This window comes from Oryzias latipes, chromosome 19, assembly GCF_053564925.1.
Source record: "Oryzias latipes strain Hd-rR chromosome 19, Olatipes_Hd-rR_3.1".
NCBI lineage: Eukaryota > Metazoa > Chordata > Actinopteri > Beloniformes > Adrianichthyidae > Oryzias > Oryzias latipes.
In genome coordinates, this window is record NC_136255.1 from 14,380,133 (window position 1) to 14,400,533 (window position 20,401).

The 20,401-nt window shown below is 40.9% G+C and overlaps 2 protein-coding genes, 2 long non-coding RNA genes and 1 other non-coding gene across 15 annotated transcripts; 2 read left to right on the top strand and 3 right to left on the bottom strand.

The window, feature by feature from the left end:
* Positions 1-2,052: 2,052 nt before the first annotated feature.
* Positions 2,053-4,571, bottom strand: LOC105356572 (uncharacterized). The gene is made up of 2 exons (XR_910684.3): positions 4,450-4,571; positions 2,053-3,721 (listed from the first exon to the last, which is right to left on the bottom strand). It is a non-coding gene; the product is annotated as an uncharacterized LOC105356572 (long non-coding RNA).
* tha1 (threonine aldolase 1) lies at positions 3,649-5,967 on the top strand. Its single transcript, XM_004080467.4, has 7 exons — positions 3,649-4,045; positions 4,328-4,411; positions 4,491-4,579; positions 4,667-4,852; positions 4,984-5,121; positions 5,195-5,387; positions 5,466-5,967. Exons 1-7 carry the CDS (start codon positions 3,751-3,753, stop codon positions 5,765-5,767), a joined length of 1,287 nt encoding a protein of 428 aa, XP_004080515.1. The 5' UTR covers positions 3,649-3,750; the 3' UTR covers positions 5,768-5,967.
* LOC110017218 (uncharacterized) lies at positions 4,629-7,196 on the bottom strand. The gene is made up of 2 exons (XR_002292543.3): positions 7,055-7,196; positions 4,629-5,745 (listed from the first exon to the last, which is right to left on the bottom strand). It is a non-coding gene; the product is annotated as an uncharacterized LOC110017218 (long non-coding RNA).
* trnal-uag (transfer RNA leucine (anticodon UAG)) lies at positions 6,398-6,479 on the bottom strand. Its single transcript has one exon. It is a non-coding gene; the product is annotated as a tRNA-Leu (tRNA).
* A 78-nt stretch (positions 7,197-7,274) lies between the features above and the next one.
* On the top strand, positions 7,275-18,619 carry eef2k (eukaryotic elongation factor 2 kinase). Of its 11 annotated transcripts, none has more exons than XM_023949264.2 (20): positions 7,275-7,414; positions 7,687-7,940; positions 8,354-8,401; positions 9,217-9,317; positions 10,515-10,575; positions 10,655-10,692; positions 11,224-11,395; positions 11,997-12,146; positions 12,226-12,358; positions 12,437-12,564; positions 12,657-12,852; positions 12,929-12,993; positions 14,569-14,646; positions 14,987-15,043; positions 15,187-15,252; positions 15,717-15,848; positions 16,739-16,927; positions 16,997-17,121; positions 17,703-17,881; positions 18,094-18,619. In XM_023949264.2, the coding sequence occupies exons 2-20, from the start codon at positions 7,692-7,694 to the stop codon at positions 18,201-18,203; spliced, it is 2,277 nt and encodes a 758-aa protein (XP_023805032.1). In that variant the 5' UTR covers positions 7,275-7,414; positions 7,687-7,691; the 3' UTR covers positions 18,204-18,619. The 11 variants fall into 11 exon arrangements, with proteins under 11 accessions (XP_023805032.1, XP_023805037.1, XP_023805036.1 ...); XM_023949269.2 differs by having other exon boundaries at positions 7,687-7,862; XM_023949265.2 differs by having other exon boundaries at positions 7,277-7,414; positions 7,633-7,940.
* The last annotated feature ends 1,782 nt before the right edge of the window (positions 18,620-20,401 follow it).

The following is a 20,401-nucleotide window of genomic DNA, read 5'->3' on the forward strand; positions in this document are numbered from 1 at the left end:
CTTAGGCCCAAACACTCACACATGCACACTTGGGGGCAGTTTAGAAACCCCACAGAAAGAGCCTGACTGGGATTTGAAGCAGGACCTTCTGGCTTCGAGTCTTGCCTCATGCCTCCATTTAGCTCCGTGTTTTGGTTCAGCACAGGCACATTTCTGGGCCATGTATGACGTTCCTGACCTCCCCCACAAAGAAAAGCATGCCGTGTATGTGCTGGGTGTGTAAAGTAATGGATGTCCACATGGCCCATTACATATGAAAGTGGGGGATAATGTGAAATGTGAAACAGATGTTAATCTTGTTTCACAGGCACTGATGTCAACACCTTTGCAGTGCAAAGGGAAGCATGTGTGTGTGTGTGCGTTTGCTTGCGCACGAGCAACCTCAATTGAGGGGAAGGCTTCCCATAAACACCTGTTTTGTTCCGGTTAATGCCTCTCGTCATGGTGAAGAAATGATGGCCTCAGTGAAAGAGGAGTGAGAGAGGGGGCTGAGGCAGGAAAGGGGCGGGGGTCGCCTTCATTCGTGAAAGAGAAGAGCTTGTGTGGGACGAACACATTCGTTTATTCATTCGCCTCATCTATTTTCAGCCCAGTGGGTTTATGGTTATTGGAAAGGCGTTGCTCTTTCCCAGAAGGAGTCGATATTTCTCTGTCTCCTTCATTTCTCCCTCTTTTTCTCTAATTCAATATTTTTCTCCAAAACACCACTCTGTCCTCTGTGCCCGAGCGAGGAATGCTGGCAGGCCTCTGGGAGGAAGCCGAGTGGACGAGACTGACAGCAGTGATCCCGTAAAAAACCTCTCGCTCAGGTCGCCTCTCCGAGCTCAGATATCCGTCCATCTGCCTTGCTTACTGATGCATCTTTATCTTTCCTTGTTCACAGCTCTTACGGGACTCTTGAGACCCACTGTGGCCAATTTACAATGCTGATGCTGGCTAATGACTTTTAATGACGACTTGTTATGGATCATAAAGCCTGGCTCTGTTACTGCCAGTATTAGCTTTAACTACAGCCCCAAAACACACACTGGGGCTCTATTCGAGTAATTAAAATGAGCCAAGACAGCGAGAGGAAGCGGTGGGAAAGAGGTGTAGGAAGGCATGTGTTGTACACACAGCCTTTATAAAGCCAAGTGTTTGTGTGCGTTTGAGTGGTTACTAGTGTCCCACAAGTTCACCCCTCTCTCGGTCTATCTCTCAGCTCATGCTGGTTTGATTCCCACAAGCCTTTTTTCTCCAAATATTGACATAACTTCAGGGATGTGTGGATCAAGAGCTTTATTTCCCATAGAACAGTCTTCCAGGGCTGGCCAACCCTGGTCCTCAAGAGTCTCAATTCTGCCTGGTTTCCAGCGCTCCCTGGACTGCTTGATCCTGACTTCCTAAACCAGGTTTCTTCTGTCAATCAGGATGTGGAATCACTTGAGTCAGCCAAACAGCAGAAGGATGGTCAAGGAGAGCTGGAGACCAGGCATGATTGTGGCTCTTAAGGGCCAAGGGTTGGTCAGCCCTGGAGTAGTGCAAGGCCGGATATAGGCATGGGCAAGGAGGGGCGCAATGCCCCCAAAAGGCGGTGACTGCCCCCTCTGAATGAGATGACCAGCAGAAATCATAGACGGTAAAAAGAATTGGCGAATGGAGGAATGACGTCACCCATAGAAAAGGCCTTACCTCCAGCTCTCGTGATCCCTCACCATCGCTTCCTGATACGGGCGCCGCAATCTAGCATCCAGTCGACAGTGATTGGTCCGATTGGCAATGGCAACAGTAGTTGCCATAGATACGATGACTCAGAGCAACTTGGACCAATCGCTGTCGACTGGTTTCAACATGGCAGTGCTCGTGTCAGGAAGCAATGGTGCTTTTTATTCGGGAACACAAGAAGGGAGGGGTTGAGCTTTCCGTTGTTTTTTAAGTCAATGGCAAAAATTCAAAAATAACTAAAAAATAAAATTACACCCCAAAAAAAAAAACACCTCAGAAACAAACAAAAATACACAAAACCTTAAAACATGTAAGAATAGGACAGATAAACAAAAAGGCTGACAGAAATGAGTCAGTCAGTCATTTATTAAAACAGATTATGTGTGATGTTTTTAACCGGTTTTGATAAAAATCTGTTGTTTTGAGTGTCCTCTTTGACCTAAATAACCGGTTAAACTCAGAGATTCAAACACTTTTCTTATCCTGTAATTTGAGAGCCAGTTTTTGTCTGTTCTGTTGTCATAGACTTTGTGTTGAGCTGAATCTGCTTTTATAAGGTGACTTTTGTTTTAGTCTTTCTTCTTATGAGGAACACAAGCCCCTGGTTTTTTGTTTGCTCACTGTTTTACCTTTTTTTAAATTAACTTAACTAACAAAATATGATGGTTGGTCCTCTGGCTGTTCTATACTTCCATTTTGCCAAAAATAAATATTTTTAGATGTATTTCACTCCAATACTCCTCATCTAGATGTAAAATATTGTGCATTATATTTGTTATTTTATATTTTTCTGCAGATGTTATAGAGAAGGTAGCTTGATTACAATCCTGAATCTAATGGACTAGGCTGAAGCGTCATGCTTATCGAAGCCCATCTAAAGATACAATTTACAAAGAAATAAAAGTTAACATGAAGTAGACACAAACAAAATAAAAATACTTAAGAAAATACATATTCATTAAAACACTTCCGTACAAAAGATTAGGGTCACCCAGACAAATTGGTCTTTTCCATTAAGAAAAAAAAAAGTTATTTATACATGTTCACCAGTCCAAAATCCATTAATAGGCACATTCATAAAGTAAAGAAAATAAATGTATTGCACACAAGGCAAAAGCCTCTGGTGTTTTGTGTATCCAAATATGGAGCAAGGCTGTGGAGCAGAACCAATTCACACTTATAACAATGTCCAAACATAAAACAGTCTAACAGCAAACATAGAAGTATGATTATTGATAGATATGTACATACACAAAACATAAAAAACTGTAAATATTTCTGAAGATAAATTTGAATCGTGTGGGGCAACATTTGAGTCTGTCTGCTACTAAGATTTAAGTGGACCCAAATCAGTGTTTATATTTAAAATGTGATCTTTCTATGTGTGTATCTTTCTGTGTGTAGTCACATGTGTGTATATGAGTATCTGAAACTGAAAGTGTCCTCGTTAGTGAGGCAACAGGACTATAATAGACTATAATAGATAGTGAGTGTACTGGGTGTGGTAAGAAATTCTGTCTAGGGCATGGAGTGTGAAAACCTATTTATCTTTTACCTCTTCTCACTTTCTTTCAGTTATTTGTTGTCATTTTGTTTAATTTTAGCCTAGTGTTTCTTTCAAAGTATCTGTCCAAAATACAATATTCTTATCATCAAATGTGCTATTTGATGATAAAAGCATTGTTTTAAGTACATGTGAGCTGTTGAGTAAATGAAATCAGTTGGGCAGGCCTCAAATAATAATAAAAAACGAATAGTTTAAAGAGTTTAAAGACATGTTTATATGAAATGGCTAAGACAGCTGAAAACGTAAGAGAGCCGTGTTACTACAATTTTTATAATTGACACACTAACAATGTTACTCCTTGTTGGGGGTTTGGCGCCATCTGGTGGTCAGTTTTGTGTAGTGCATATCGATCGATAGCTCGGTAATCGATTATTATCTTCAAGTAAGTCAATGATTATCGATTGCAGGTGTAGTGATCCAAAGTTCAGCTGCTTCAGCGAAAAAGCTCCCCTGCAAAAGATGAGAGGCAGACGGGCATCATGGCTCTGAAAAACACATTTTTATTTCAAATTCTTAAATATGGCTCCGTGGTTTGCGGCTCTCCGCGCAGCGGCAGGGCTGCAACCGCCGCCATCCTGGGACGGAGCCCCTTCCGGTGCTACTACAACAACGCCGGTGAACCCAGGTCCCGAGGAGGAGCGGGCGGGACGTCCCACGCTCGGGTGGTGGACCTCCGCAGCGACACGGTAACCAAGCCCGGTCCGGCCATGCGGCAGGCCATGGCCGAGGCTGAGGTTGGGGATGACGTGATGGGGGAGGACCCCACAGTTAATGGTAGGAGTAAAGAAATACTGTTGTCTTAAAGTTAACCCAGTTTAACGTGTAAAGTATTGTAATGATCGGTGTTGCAATCACTTTGCTATCTTTTTTTCAAAAACGTTTTAAAATTGTGTTTTAAAGGAGCAAAAGAAAACCGTTTTTAACTTTTAAATTGCACAACTCACACCAGCTGATCATTGACTGAGTTGTATGAGCAAAACGTTCAAAAGTAGAAAACATGGCAACAGGAAAAAAAACTCTACTTTTCAAAATAAAAACTGAAAGGATTTTTTGCAGATTTACAGCAGACTGCAGCTGATTTGTTTGGGATGGAGGCTGCAATATTTGTCCCCTCTGGCACCATGAGTAACCTCATTGCAGGTAAGAATCGCAAAACCTTCAAGTAGTTGACCTTTCACCTTGTCTGGAGGGTTGATTGTGCCGCCGTTTGTCGGTGCAGTGATGGTGCACTGCAGAGAACGCGGAGATGAGATGATCGTAGGGGATCTCTCGCACTTGCACATCTACGAACAAGGGGGGAGCGCGCAGGTGAGTGAGCTGCACAGCCAGCAAAAAAAAAAGAAGAAAAAAAAAAGTCTTATTTTGGTCAAATGTGTGTTTATTGTAATGATGCAGCTGGCGGGAGTCCACTCCACCACAGTCACCACCCTTCCTGATGGGACATTTGACCTGAAGCAGCTGGAGGCAAAGATCCGCCACGGTTACCCCGATCCGCATTACCCACGCTCTCGCCTCATATGTGTGGAGAACACACACAACATTCAGGGGGGGCGTGTGCTGCCGCTGCCCTTCCTGCAGGAGGTGTGGCTTATTTATGCACTGACATGCAAAACAAATATGTAAATCTATGTATTCATGGTATCTTAGTTTGGACATACGAGGCTGAAGGATCCCGGTATTGTACTACTTTTCTCTTTGTTTTGCTCTTTAAGGTTCGTGCTTTAGCAGACCAGTATGGTGTGTCTCTCCACATGGATGGAGCCAGGGTGATGAATGCTGCCGTTGCCCAGGAGGTGCCTCCATCTACTATTCTGCAGCACACACACACCGTCAGTGTGTGCCTCTCTAAGGTAAGTCATAACAACAAACTTGTAAATTCTGAAAGGAGAAAGAAAGAAAGTTGTTTCTTTTTGTGTCCATCAGGGTTTAGGCTGCCCGGTTGGTACTGTGCTGGCTGGACCACGTGACTTCATCTCCAAAGCGTTGCGGTGCCGTAAGGCGCTGGGTGGAGGAATGCGACAGGCTGGTATTCTAGCAGCAGCTGGCAGGTTCTCCTTGGAGAATATGATCGGGAGATTAGTGGAGGATCATCGCAATGCAAAAACCTTCGCTTTAGGTGAGCGCCGACAACCTAATGTGCCAGACGGCTGTCGTTCTTGTCCATCTACTTATCTGTGCTCCATTTCTTTGCCAGCTCTGCTCGACTGCAAGCCCCCTCTGTTTGCTGTGGACGTGTCTGCGGTGGAAACAAACATCCTGCGCTTCGCCCTGCAGGATTCCACCATGACCCCCCAGGAGTTCTGCACCCGCATGAGTGAGGTCGGGGAGGATGAGGAGGCGGCTCTGGGGCAGGGAGTGCAAGTTCTCATGTACCCCCATTTTGGGAACTCTGTCAGAGCTGTGTGGCATCTTGGGATATCCTCAGAGGACACTCGGCTCGCCATCCAGAAAATGCGATTTGTGGCTTCTCGATACTTCACAGGAATCCGTCATTAAACAGTGAAAAAAAAACATAAATATTTAAGAAACCATTTGAACCAAAAAAATAAGAAGAATCTCATAAACAACTACAAAATAAGAAAAAAAAAATAAAAAAAAGAAAATAAAAGAGAAGGTACTTTGGATACTGGCTTCTTTCTATCAATCATTTACTTTACTTTTTAAATGACTTACAATAAATTTCTACCTGCTGACAAGACTGTTTGTTCCTTGTAAGTGTACTAAAATGTTTACAGTCTACTCTGGGGTAAAGAGTTTAAAAAAAATAAAATACTGTAGGTTCTTTTTGGTTTACATCTATTATTTATTATGATAGTTTGTGTTTACAGCTAAGGCATTATGTATAAGAAAAATGCAGTAATACCTTTATCTAAATATGATTAATAACAATAGTTGTTTAAGATTAAATCTATTCAGTTGATTCTATATATTTTAGTGTTGACAGTTTTTTGAAACTGCTAAACTGACTTTTGGCCACAGGATGGCACTAGTGAGTCAGTTTGTAATTCTTAAAGGCATCAAGTGCACAAAAACTAAGTGAAGATTAAACATTTTTCTAAAGTATAGTTTTAGACGTTTATTATAAAGTTTCTGTTGAAAAAATGAAGTGAAAAGGTGCAAAAAACTTGGCAGCGGTGGGATTCGAACCCACGCCATCGAAATGACTGGAGCCTAAATCCAGCGCCTTAGACCACTCGGCCACGCTACCGTGTACCAGCATTAGTGGAAAATGGTACTTTATATACGAAATAGATGTAGATTTGCTTAATACGACAGGACTACCATGGGAAACAGACTGTGATTCTGTTGTAATTATCCTTTACATTTAAAAACGTCGAATTGCAGAGTATTCTAGCGGTTATTATTGAAAAAGATTTACAATAACGACGCCATCTTAAGTATACGAAGTAATATAAGCAATACACATAAACATTTGTATAAACGATGGTTACGTAATGACTTACACGACGTAAATAATAACGTCCGCTAAAAATAAATATCAGACATGTGGTAGCCATAGCCGAATGATTGGCAATTTACTGGCACTGTGCAAAAACTCGTCGCGAACTCATTGGTTTGTTCTAGTACACAGTGCAGTTAAAGCCATGGCGCTAAACGCAACGGAATGCTGCGTTCACGTGCTCGTTCATAGTTGTAAACATTATTGTTGTTGATTATCTGCACGTTTAGAAATCAATTGTGGTTCTTTTGCTTAATATCAGACTTTGTATCAATTATTAGGATTAAAAACGAACAAATTATGTTGTATTTTTAAATACTTACTTCAAAATTTAGAGGAACACGTGGCATTTCCAGAGTTTCTGAAGTAGGCAAACCCAGTGGGTGTGGCCACAAGGGAAGTGGTGCTGTGAAACGTGCCGAGGAGCATAATCGTTGTGGTGGACTGACAGTTCGACCGTACAAGTACAACAGCTAGCTGCCAAACACGTCCCCGGACCTTCAGGACAGTGTGGAGAAGAAGGAGGACTCCACTTTCATCTGGGAGGGGTTTTCAAAGGCTGCTAATGCAATCCTGTTTATTTATCTTCGAGCTGAAGCCGAGAAAAGGAAGAGGACCTAAGTGGCTGGTTCATTGTGATCATCTGCCCGGATTGAAGGAGTCTGTTTGGATCTGATCTGCAGGTTTGTTGTTGGATTTATGGATGGATGGATTGAAAAAGTAAATATATTATTTGACCAAAATACTTTTACCATTAAAAATATATATGTTTATAGATGCTTTCCGGGTTATTGTGCATTAACTGCTCATCAAAATAAAAAAACATGTTACTACATAATCATAAATATTGATTTTTGCATTATATTTTAACCTCGATCATAATGCAGCAACATTTCCTCAGGTAAACATGGCCGTTCAACAATCATAAACACTCTCCTCTTCAATAACAACATAGGCAACATGGAGGAAGACCTGATGTTTACCATGGAGGAGGAGGGCAGTGCCCAGAGGACCTCCGAGCAGAGGAATGGCATCAGACCGCGACCTTCCTCTCTCAGCGACGCCAATGGCACCGATGATGAGAATGATGAACATTTCATCTCACCAATCCTGGGTGACTCTGCCAAAGAGGTTTGCCACTACCTGAAAAATCTGGGTTACACCAGACAGCTGTCAAACTCTCTGCCCAAAACCAACTTTCTGTACAAAGTAAGATGTTTGTGCAAAAGTAAAAATTCTGTTTGCTCCATAATGTCATTCAGTTCTGCATTTGTCTTGACCTTATAAGGAGTGTGCATGGCTGCACACGTGCATGTTTATTACTTGTATGTGTGGAGTGAGGGCTGGCTGCACGCCCTTTCAATACAATCGGACTAGAACAGGAAGTACAGGAAGGCGGCTTTCACTCCATATGATGAAGATGAATGTTTTCATTTTGCCTGGATTTATTATCAGCCGCACAATAGTTTGATTCAGTGCTTCTTATCTCCACCAGTGCCTGTGGGGTGAATAGCCTTTTTTAAGTTCTATTTTGCTTTTCTGATTAAAAATGTCATAGAGTTTATGTTTAAGCTGATGCTATAAATCAATAAACTGATGGTTCTCTTTACCTCTCCAAATAGCATGATGCAGAGGCTCATTCGTACAGTGTTTTGTCTGAGAGCGCACGGGTATGTTGCAAATTAACTTGCATTCCTCCATTCCCGCTCTGCATTTCCCCTTTCCATTTCCTTCCTGGGATTTTTTTCCCCACTTCCCCCCCATCACTCTACTGCCAAAACTCAATTGAAATCCATCTTCCTGCTGAAAACTCACCTGCAACCATCATCAATTGCAACGTTGTGGCCAGTTTGCATTTGCAGGGCATGTCAGACCTCGCTGCTTGCAAGAGGTCTGACCCGTCCTGTGATGTTTTCCTCAGTGGGAGACACGACCGGTCATATTTCTCCTCATGTCTCTGAAAATAGAAGCACGTCTTCTGGCGAGCGATACGAGGGAGACGTGCCGCTCCCCGCTGTAGGGGCAGACTCGGGCTCAGCTGACAAATTTAGACCCCGTGTGACAGCTGATTTACTGCAGAGTCCTGTTTGCATTTTGTTTATCAAAGCTGCAGATGGCCACAAAGTTCTGCACGACTCTATTTCGTTCATTTAATTCAGTAGTTTCTGCAAAGGAGAAACAATTCAATGCAGAAGTTATGAAATTAAAAGCATCTGTGCTACTAAATATTATTGTGCTTTACCAAGACTGCAACAGAATTCAAATTTGTTGCATTTTGGTTTCATGAACACCATTTTCAGCACTTAAAATGGATTGTTTTCCCATTGCAAATCAGCTTCAAAAGCATTTATCCCCCAAGAGCTTTGCACAACTTCCCCTCCTACTGTTCTGCTAAACCCCTTGAGGGGAAAAAAAAAAGACTTGTCATCTTTTTGTGCAGAAACAAGTGTAAAAACAGAGGTTTTTACTGTCTGCGTCTGCGCAGGCGGCGTGGAAGAATGCCATTGAAAAGGCCCGAGCCATGCCCGACCCCTGGGCACAGTTTCATCTGGAGGAGATTCCAACAGAATCCTGCATGCGGTACAGGTAGGAGACTTGTTATTATTATTATTTACAGACTGACCATGAATACATCACTTAGCATTATTGATACTGATATATGATTGAGCTATTATTGATATTTATTAGTAGTTACGTGGCTGCAGACAGTAGGAGTTTTGTTAATTTTGCTGAACATCATTAGAATGCAGCAGGCTTCTAATACAAAGCAGACACGTTATCAGGAAAGCTGATAGGAAGAGCGTTAAAGCGATCACATGTTGGCTTAATGTTTGCACATTCGACACAGATATGCATGAGCTGACTGCAGGCTTCCCTCCACCTCACACATATGTTGGCTAGTTGTAGCTGTTGACAAACACCAGCCAGGTTCTGAAGAGGCCTTTTAATCGTCCCATTCATAGCTGTACAGCAAAGAGTGTGCTGAATTTGAACTCTTGCCCTGGTTTGCCCTTTTAGTGGGCTAATTTTACTCGCTTGTAATCTCACCCCTCATTGCCCCCCCCTTCATTGCAGCCTCGGTACACCGTGTTCCCAGTCCGAGGCGACTCTGCAGCAGAGATGACCGAAAGGTCAGAAATTGGATCGTTCTTTTTGGGGCGCATGAGTGGAAAATGAGCTCCGTGCTCTCAGTCTAAAGGCGCTCATGTATCATCTGTTTACGTGCAGGATGCATGAACACAGCACACACTTTAAAGCTCATCTACAGCACCGTTGGTTTAGGGCCCAATCGCAGAACCACGGTCCAGATAAAACACAGATGGAGTCATTGTGCTTTTTTAGAGAAACTGGAGAACACAGACGGTCCTTGTTTCATCCATTTCTGCTTCCTCAGTGGTAAAAACAAAGTGGTTTATGTGGCTCCCTGAAAAGAACGAGAGCTGTGGACAAAGCTGTTCTCTTGGCAAAGGGGAGTGAACCTTTTTTTTTTAGTTTGGGAGTTCAGTGTGGAAAAGTGAACTTAAAAAGGAAAGGAAGTCAGCAGTGTGACACCCACGCATGAGTGGGTTTACAATATGGAGGGGGCTGTTGTTTATACTGTACTGGTTTGCAGTACTATGAGCTCCACACTTATAACTATTTACACATCCAAGCAATTTTTCTTCTATTCTTCATTTGTATTTTGGGCAAATGAGAGTTACTTTTAGGACTTTTTTTATTATCAGCATTTAGGTATTTTTGTCATTTATAATTGAGATTTTCCACAACTTAATATTTCTGCAGGTACAATGCCATCACAGGGGAATGGCATCAAGACCAGATCCACATTAAAATGGGTTCTCAGGTATTACAACTCAAAAGTACATGTTTTTTCCTCAACTAGCAGCTGATGTCTGATGTTCCCACTGTTTGATTTCTTTCAGCCGTTTGGAAAGGGAGCCATGAGAGAGTGCTTTCGATCGTAAGTTTTAGTATTTATTTTCTGTATCTCAAAAAAGAAAAATGCTTTATTTCTGCACAATAATAACAATGCAAGCCTAAATTATCTCATTTTAGCTTTAAATTAACAATGTTTTCATTTAGAATCCACACTTTAGATGTTTACATTTTTGGTAAAGCAGATTTTGGGAACCCCTTTTGTTCTGACAGTCTTTTTGGATTTTTTTTTTTTGGTAAACAAAATTCCCTTCCACAAATAAAAAAGGCAGAAAATGAGCAGATGAGAACAAAAATAGCTCTCGACTTGAACAAGCCCAAACATATCTTGCTCTGCAGTGTACGTGCACAGACTGTACACATCTGGATTTGGAGCATAAATTGTTCTGTGAAGACTAGATCACCACGTCTCCAAGCTGATGTTGCAACTTAAAAGAAAAACACATCTCAGATCTTTATTTCTGTTATAGCTTCGTTTTTTTTTTTATATTTAAAGTTCAACAGTGACGGCAAATGAACAAAAAACATGGTAATGTTGACGTCTTTGTCCCTGCAGGAAGAAGTTGTCCAATTTTTCTCACAGCAGCAACTGGAAGTCGGCTTCCAACTATGTGGCAAAGCGTTACATGCAGGAGGTGGACAGAGACGTTTACTTTGAGGACGTCAGGCTGCAAATGGAGGCCAAACTCTGGGGAGAGGAGTACAATCGACACAGACCTCCCAAACAGGTGGAGGAGAAATGTTCCCACTCATTTACGAGGGCAAAATCAACTTCAAATTGCTGCTTTTTGGTAATGTTGTAGTGTGAAATATTAGAAAAGGGATCTTTTTTTATCCGGGCTGGGGACCGGCACAGGGAGACCCAGACTTGGGCCCCCTTGTGGCTACAGAGTTAGGCAGTAGTGCGATGGGACCTTTCCAAGGACCCAGACTGGATGAGGCTCATCACGCCCCTGGGAATAGATCTTTAAAAAAAAAAAAAATAAATAACGTTTGTGCTGTAAATCCTGTAGAACAGGTCAAGTCATTTGACGTTTTTCTTTGCCGGGAAGACAAGGTCAAAAAGATCATGAATTATGATCAACATAATTGCATGTAACTTTTTGCTGTTTTTCATCATTTTTGAGCTGTGGAATGTAAAGACTGTGAAGAAAATGTTCTTTTTTAGGAACCGCTTAAACCTGAATCAGTCAGTTTTTTTGTTCATAATCAGACTAAAGATCAGAGATTTCAGCTTTTATTATTCAAAACGAATGTGCCAACCTTTTTAGCAAACACAACCCACAGATTCTGTGCCTTTTTATTTATTATGCGTTTGTATTTTTTTAGGTTGACATCATGCAGATGTGTGTGGTGGAGATGACAAACAGACCCGGCAAACCTCTGTTCCACCTAGAGCATTACATCGAGGGCAAGTACATTAAATACAACTCCAACTCTGGCTTTGTCAGGGACGACAACATCCGACTCACTCCACAGGTGAGCGGCTGTCTCCTGGTACATTTGAACTCAGATGACATTGCTTTAAAAAGAAATGTCCTTTTTTTCCGTCTTGCAGGCTTTCAGTCACTTCACCTTTGAGCGCTCGGGCCACCAGCTGATCGTGGTGGACATCCAGGGAGTGGGAGATTTGTACACGGACCCCCAGATCCACACGGAGAAGGGGACTGACTTCGGAGATGGGAATCTAGGTATCCGTTTGTTTGGGAAAACTGCTGTTGAACTATAGTGGGCCAGGAAGATGGGATCTGAGAAGACCTGTGTTCCAGGTGTGCGGGGCATGGCTCTGTTCTTCCACTCCCACATGTGCAACAAGATCTGCAAGAGCATGGGCCTGACGCCGTTCGACCTTTCCCCGGAAGAAATGTCCCAGCTGGACGGCACCAACAAACTTCTTGTAATTCAAAACGTTTTAAAACTCAGTGCAAGAACAGTGGGTTGTGTTCTGAGGTTTGTTAATTCTCTTTCTCTTTATTTTTTGGTTTTAAGAAAAGCGCACAGACGGTGCTGAGGGGCTGCGAGGAGCAGTGCGGCTCGCCCCGAGTTCGGACCTGGTCTGCCAGCCGGGCGCCGCCGCTCTTCTCTCGCCTGTCCGAGACGTCATCTGCAGACGAGAGCATGAGCGACGCCGAGTCCATCCCCTGTTCACCTCTTAATCCCCCCTTCACAGCAGTCGGATCTCTGGGTGAGTCACTCTATGTGATTTAGCGTTAGCACATCCAGCTGAGAATAAATGTTTGAATCCTTAATGCATTTTCCAGGCTTATCTTTTACTGGAATGAATGAACATGAACGATTCAGCAATAACAACCAAGGGGAACACAAGGTGAGTTCTAACTGACCTGCAGAGATTTTTAGCTGGTTTTAAAAAAAGAAAAAAATACTCTAAAAAGCACAAAATTCACAAACAGCACAGAACTAAAGGAGGCACAAAATGAAATGAATTTCCTGGAAGTACAAACCACCAGCAGAAAATTATGTTTAATCTCACAGAAAATAAACTAATTATCTGCCCTCATGTCAGATTAAGAAGTGTTTTTGTTGGTCAGGCCTCGATTTGTAAAAGGCGACTTAATGCAGTTTATGATTTTTGTTTAATATTAGTAATGATGTTTGATTCTAATTGTTTTTGTCTAAGTACTGGAGCTCAGTAATGGTTTCATGTGCGTTTAGATAGCAGTTTTGTGAGAGCAAACCAAAATATTAAGGTTTATCCCATGCAAGTTTTTCACTGCATTCCGTAAGAATAAGTAGTACACTTAAAGTTGATTTTATTAAGTATCACAGCCCCATTCACTCATGCACACATATTCAAACACTGACTTCATGCTGGTGCAAACCTTAAACCGTCAGGAATAATGTTGTTGTCCTGCCAAAGGACACTTCAACACACATGTTGCAGGAACTGAACCATCAATCTTCTGATGGGAGGTTGACCGCTTTACATTTTTACCATAGCAAGTATACTATAGATCATGTGCTTGTAGTGTAGAAAAAAATACTTACTGAAAAAATACTAACTGAATACAGAATAAATTGGCACATTTTAAATTTACAAATGAAATATAAAAACTAAACTTTAAGAATACTGCCTCACTTTTAGTATTGACTAAGTATACTTGTAGTACATGTAATAGACTACTTTTTGCTGAGGGATCCTGCAATCTGTTCCTTGATGCAATATTCTAATGATAGTTGCTGTGACAGGTTGGGTTCACGGTCTCTTATTTGCATTGTTTTTCCTACTCAAACAAAGGGGTTATGGCAGTTCAACCCGTGTCGAGCTCACAGAGATCCATTTGTTTACACTCCTCCAACAAGCAGTTTGCTCTTCTTGCACAACACGTACAGGCCCCCTGCTAATCTGCTGAAATGCGGTCATCACATGAGGCCAGCACAACAATGTGTGCGTTCACGAGTGCTGCAGACAAAGCTCTCAGCCAGCAGCACGGTTTGTGTAACACTTTGTTCACACAAAACAAATCTGCTGTCTGCTGTGACTTTTATCTCTTTCTGAGTCACAAAACTACCGCAAAAATGTTATCTGGTGGGGGCTTTAACCTACTTTTGTGGGTGTCTTTCTGTCTTATAATTTTCCTGTCAAAGCATAAAGCTGTTATTTGAGGCGCGTTTTGAACGTAAAGGGAAAAAAAACACTGAATATCAGTTGCAAACTACATCGTTCTTTTTCATGTGACCTTCATGTAGTAACATATCTGAATAAATTGTAAACACTGCCACCAAGTGGCGGAAGATGGCAACAACAGGTGCCTCTTTGTGTATGAGTTTGTTGCCAAGAATCCAACAGGAGAAAACAATTAGGTTAATAATAATTAGGTTTTATGTTTGATTTTTTTTTTTTACAAGTTCTCAGTTGTTATTTCATTTTTTGTTTTGTCAGGAATCAGAAAGCGGTGGAGACAGCGGCTACCCTAGTGAGAGGAGGAGCGAACCAGACTCCAGCGACCACATGGATGGGGTAAACATCTATGCATCCTTTTTTTTTAATTACAGCTGAACCAATCCTGGGGTTTTACTGGCTGAACCTCAAAAATGCACTGAAATTCTTTTTTTTTATGGTAGAATTTGTTTTTATCAAGACATTTGAAAAGCCTAAATGTATATTTAAAGCTAATTTTTTTTAATTAATTTAGAAAGTTTACTTAAACTTGTAGAAATACTCCACATGATCAAAATATATTGTGTCAGGCTAACTTTTCTTCACTTTTTGAAGTTTTTAGACTCTTTTCCAGGTTCTTAACTCATACCAGCTTTAAGGGCAGGACGTTTTTTGTGATGCATGTCATATATTGTCATAGGTGCACCAGCGCTACCACAGACCTTACTCAGAGTCGGATGAGGACAGTATCAGACGGGTAAACAAGTTTTTAGATCTTTCCTCCCTCTTCGGCCATAATCATCAATCACCTTTCTATCGTTCCTTTTTTCCTCATCACCTCCTCAAGCCTTTTTTTCTTCTAACTTAGTTCCCCATTTTTTTTCATTTTCTCCTCACCAGAAGAAGATGGTAGCTCCTCCAAGAGTCTCTGCAAACTTTAACTCATGCAGTCCCATCTATGAAGCGGTGATTATTTGCACGGAGGCTTTTAAAAGTAGTTGCTTTGGAAGCAGCTCTGTGCCATTTTGCTCCTCTCAAGCTCTATGTTTGCTGGAAAATCCATTAAGATGTACACTATTTTTTTGATTTGCTGCTGCTTCCTTGTCAGCTTTTGTCAATCTGTAGCTTGTAAAAAACATATTCAAATTTTCAGAGAAACCAAAATATATTTGGAGCTGAAACAGCATCTACCTCAAATTGAGCAAATTTTCCATTTTTAATGACAGGTACCAGCTTTGTGTGTTTTTTGTGCGTCATGCTGCTTACAACTTCATGTCACATGATTGAAGTGTTGTGTCATCTCTCTGTTAAAGCTCCAGCTGGATGGGTGTGCCCCAGAGTGGGATGTAATTATCTGATGACTAAAAAGGGTGATTACTTTTTAAAAAAAAATCTTCTTCCATCTTTTCTCCCATCTGTTTTCACTCCAGCTGACAGATGAGAAATGGAGCTTCTTCCATTCGTCTCGCTCTCATGTCCACCGCCCTTCCTGTGTGGCGACAGAAGTGGAGCGCCTCAACACTCTGCTGCAGAAAAAGATTGGACAGTCAAATCTGGGAAAGGTAGGAGCCTGAAAAAAATCAATTAGCTCTGATGGAAATACTACTGCAAAAAAAAAAACAAATATATGATAAAAGACGAAGCATTTTTTTCTATTTTTATCTCAAATAAAGTTATATACAGTCATTAGAGCATCTTGAGATGTTTTCCTTCAAACAAAATGAACTTTTTGTTGCAAAACAAATCCAAAAGATCCATCGAAATGCTCAAATTTTCTAGAAATTTCAAGTAAAAATGGATTGTTGGGGTTAAAAATCTGTATTGTAAAGCATTCATCGAATAATAGTTCATGTTTTCCATTTATGCATTATTTAAACAGCATGGTTCAAACAAATGTTATTTTTTTATTACTATTTTAATGAGGTTGCCTAGCAACTACTTTAGTTAAACGACACAACAGTAAGTTAAGGCTATGCCATCATCTGTAGTGGAAAAAATAAATGTAAAACGCATTAAGCAGATCAGAATTAATAGCATAAAGTGCAAACAACAGCATGTAAATTAGAAATACAAAAATCGTAAAAGAAAGAAAACTAAATACTAAAAATGTAAATATGGGAAATGTTTTTTCAAGTGGAGGCAAATGTCTAAAGACGCACACATCTACAGCAAACTCACCAAACAGAACACCTTGTAATAAAATCAACAAATGTACCTATTAATATAGAAACAGATGAAAGTAGAATTCCTCAAATTTAAAGATTAATAACACAAACTGATTCTTATTCTTTATATAAATATTTTTTATAAATGATACAAAGACGTTTGAGGGGAGAAAAACAAATTTAAAACCCAGCTGTTAAAATCGGCGTTTTGTTAAAATTGTTCAGAAAGTCTTGTGTCAAATCCTGATTGAAAGTGTTTTTGACCTTTTACTACTTTGACCTCTCAGGTCCATCTGGCCATGGTCCGGTACCACGAAGCGGGGCGCTTCTGCGAGAAGGACGAGCAGTGGGATGAGAGCTCCGCCATGTTCCACCTGGAGAGAGCGGCGCTGTGTGGGGAGCTGGAGGCCATCGTAGCCTTAGGACAGTGTTACCTCCGGTTACCGCATCACATACTGCCTGACATGGAGTTGGAGGTAAGCTGAATTTTACCGCTGGGCCTCCTGTTAGGGGTTACAGCTCTGACAGGTTTGGTTTGTTGGCAGGACAACGCTGGGAACCGGATGAAAGGTTTCAAATATCTGCTGCAGGCCGCTGAAGCTGGAGACAGATCCTCCATGATCATAGTGGCCAGAGCCTTTGATAGTGGAATCAATCTGTCGGCTGACAGGTCAGTTTGGATTTATGCTCAGAACTCAAGAAAAAGAGTCCTGCGAAGCTGCGGACACACCGGGAATGTAAACAAGAGAACATATTTAGCTCGTTCTTGAACACGCGCCTGGCTCATAGTGTTCATACTGAGCTAGCAGGGAGGGGCTTCCTTTTTTTTCCTTCCTTTTTCTGTGTTTACTAAAGCATGTTTATTCCAATGCATGAAAGATTCAATTCCAGTCAGACACTAACCACAACTATTATTTTTCCTCCATGATCAATTTTGAAACAAATTAAAAGGGATGCCATCCACACGTCACTTCCAAACCTGAGTCTCTGATTGGTCAAAGTTCAACCTGGTTTAACTTGCAATGTGCGTTCAATGGCCGCGTGTTTTGACCTGAAATGGTTCTAGCTACGGAAGCCCGAAATGCACGTTTACATCGACTTTTCAGTGGAAGCAGACACGTGTGAATGTAGCTTTACAGAAGTGGTGAAACACTGCCCTCTGTTGGGGTTGTAGAGTTTTTATGATTAATGATTTTTATACTTTCACACTTTTTTTTTTTTGTAATAAGTTATTTTTGTTTTTTCCTGCAGAAAACAAGACTGGGCTGAAGCAATTCACTGGTACGACAGTGCGCTGAACATGTCGGACTTTGACGAAGGCGGGGAGTTCGACGGCACGCAGGATGAGCCGCGATACCTGCTGCTGGCCAGAGAAGCGGAAATGTACCAGAAGGGGGGCCACAACCTGGCTGCAGACCCTCAGAGAGCAGGTCTGAGCCCAGACTGTTAAGGGAGAATATCAAAAACTCTAGAGAGACTTTGATATTTCCAATCTGAAGGGAACAGAATAAACGTTATTACAACCCTGCTACTGTGTGAATGCAAAGCTTCATATGTACAGACTTCCACTCATAGCTATGGTCATTTAGTCAGTCTTGTGACCTGCGTCTGTAACATTTTCCCTCCCTTTGTGTCTCTGCAGGTGACCTGTTCACAGAGGCTGCAGAAGCCGCCATGGCGGCCATGAAAGGTCGCCTGGCCAACCAGTACTACATGAAAGCTGAAGAGGCCTGGGCAGAAGTTGAGGAGTAACTAAAGAGGTGGCAATATTTTCTGTTTGACTTTTTGTCGCTTATTTTTTAATTAATTTAGCTTAACGCTTGAATGATTTTGGATAATATAAATTTTATGGCAGAATTTTTGCTGTTGCCGGTTTGGGTGTGTGAGTGAGTGCTAAGCCGCTGATGATCATTCTTGTTTTGTTTTTTTTTATCTCTTCAAATGTGAAAGTAATCATCCTGACCTCTTTTCTCTCTCATTTCCTGTCTTTGGTTAATTTAAATGAATACGGTTGTGTAAAAAAAAAAAGGTTATTTACAAAAAAAATGGAACAAAGAAGACTGTTTACTTATCTTTCTTTAATAAACGTTTATGCATTTATGTCTGAAAGATGTATGTGCAAAATATGTACAAGAATTTAAAAATAAAGTTTGCATTGGTTTATATGAGCCATGCTTCCTTTGTGATCATTCCCTTCATTTGTAATTGAGTTATTTGTAGTTTCTGTGAGAAACAAAGCCACTTTTGAATTTTCTATAAAATCTCTCCTTTTCATCTTCCTCAATAAAACCAAAGCACACAAAAAAAAGTCATGGACTACATCCATAATTCTTCTGTTTTGCTCATCTTCTGGGACTCCAAAATCTTCAACAAACCATCTCAATCTGCTTGATTGATTTAATTTAGATTAGTTAAGTTTATGAATTTATAGCTGAGGTGCAACGATAGAAGATAAACTATGTAAAGGTTTTTATATTCCTGCTGACATCCTGAGGCCTTGATTGTTCTACTCTTCCTCCAGAGTGCACTGATTTAAAATATATTGATTGAAAAGTTGGATATTTTTCTGATTTCTCAGTTTATGAGCTTAAATCGCATATTTTCTTAGGCTGCATAATTTTTTCCTTTTTCTTTCTATCAAATCATAAACTAATTGAGTTGTGTTTATGTTCAGGTTAACAGCAGGAGTAAGTAAGAAAAATAATGACGACTCACCAAAATAGACCTACGGTATAACAAGAGAAGATTTCCTTTTTGCCTTGAATTGTTTAAACCTTTTATAGGAGTCCGTTAGCTGCTCCAGGATAATCCGGTTTGGCACAGGAAGTCTTTTATTTTAAAAGGAAAACATGCCAGCTTCTGTGAAAAGTAAAAAACAATTTCACATTTTGAGAAAACGCAAGTTTTTCTTTGAATCCGTTGTGCAATCCTAGGCACTTTAACATTGGGCGTTGGGTCATCTAGACCCCACAAGATTCTTCAATGATTTGTGATCTTCACTGGTGTCCATGGATTACATGAAATCCTCTTCACCTTTATCCACCTTTGTCATGGTAGGGAGAACACGTCAATGGTCATCTTGACCCCATAGGATAGCACAAGGGGTATTTGTGCTTTTTCAAGTCAAAAAATTAATATACCGGTAATTCATATTTATTACAAAAATAACAAAGTAATGAATGCAAAGCAAATATCAAATTTTCCTAAAGACTTTGTGGCTCCTACTACTCCAACACATAAAAGGTCAAATGGCTTTTTAAGTGTTGATGGTTGCAGACCTCTGCTTTAAACCAACAACATGGCTGCTCTCTCACCATCTTCTACACCTTTCCTTTCATTCTTGCTAACATTTTTCTTTTGTCTCACATCATACCTAAACCTTCCTCCACCCATTACAACCTGTCTGCATATGCCTCTACAACCAATCTGTTGTTCTAGACTGGAAATCCTCCCCATCTTCTGCAGCGGACCTTCAGTCCTCTCCTTTCCACGTCAAACCCCCACCTCTCTAGTTGTTCTTCCACTTCCTTTCTGCTTTCAATGCATGTCATTTGCAGACATCATGGTCCACAGAGATTTCTGTCTAACTTCATCTGTCAGTCTGTTCATCACCACACAAACAAGGAAGACCATCTCACCACTGCCTCACACCTCTCATACATGTCCAATTTCCATTGGCACCCTGTGGATGACTGTACCATTGGTGGTTGTTGTTACACCTTTGCCACGATTAGTATAAAATTTATTGTTGTAGTTTGCACGACTGTATTGACTTTGGTTTTACTGGGTGCCCTTCATGACACAACCCTTTGTATTTACAAACCATCTCACAATTCCCTGTTTAAAATTGAACCGTGTGTTTCACCATTGAACTGAACAAAATCGTGGAGAAAGTGAATTGTTGCATCTCGACTGGATACCACTAGGGTGACGTTGAGTGACAATGAGTT

What these genes read in the sequence shown, in the direction of transcription:
- tha1 (XM_004080467.4), top strand. Translation starts at nt 3,751, where the DNA reads ATGGCTCTGAAAAACACATTTTTATTTCAAATTCTTAAATATGGCTCC. An exon ending in CATGAGTAACCTCATTGCAG is followed by an intron (nt 4,412 to 4,490) that starts GTAAGAATCGCA and finishes TTGTCGGTGCAG; the next exon opens with TGATGGTGCACTGCAGAGAA. An exon ending in TCAGTGTGTGCCTCTCTAAG is followed by an intron (nt 5,122 to 5,194) that starts GTAAGTCATAAC and finishes TGTGTCCATCAG; the next exon opens with GGTTTAGGCTGCCCGGTTGG.
- eef2k (XM_023949264.2), top strand. Translation starts at nt 7,692, where the DNA reads ATGGAGGAAGACCTGATGTTTACCATGGAGGAGGAGGGCAGTGCCCAG. An exon ending in TTTTGTCTGAGAGCGCACGG is followed by an intron (nt 8,402 to 9,216) that starts GTATGTTGCAAA and finishes GCGTCTGCGCAG; the next exon opens with GCGGCGTGGAAGAATGCCAT. An exon ending in TGCAGACCCTCAGAGAGCAG is followed by an intron (nt 17,882 to 18,093) that starts GTCTGAGCCCAG and finishes GTGTCTCTGCAG; the next exon opens with GTGACCTGTTCACAGAGGCT.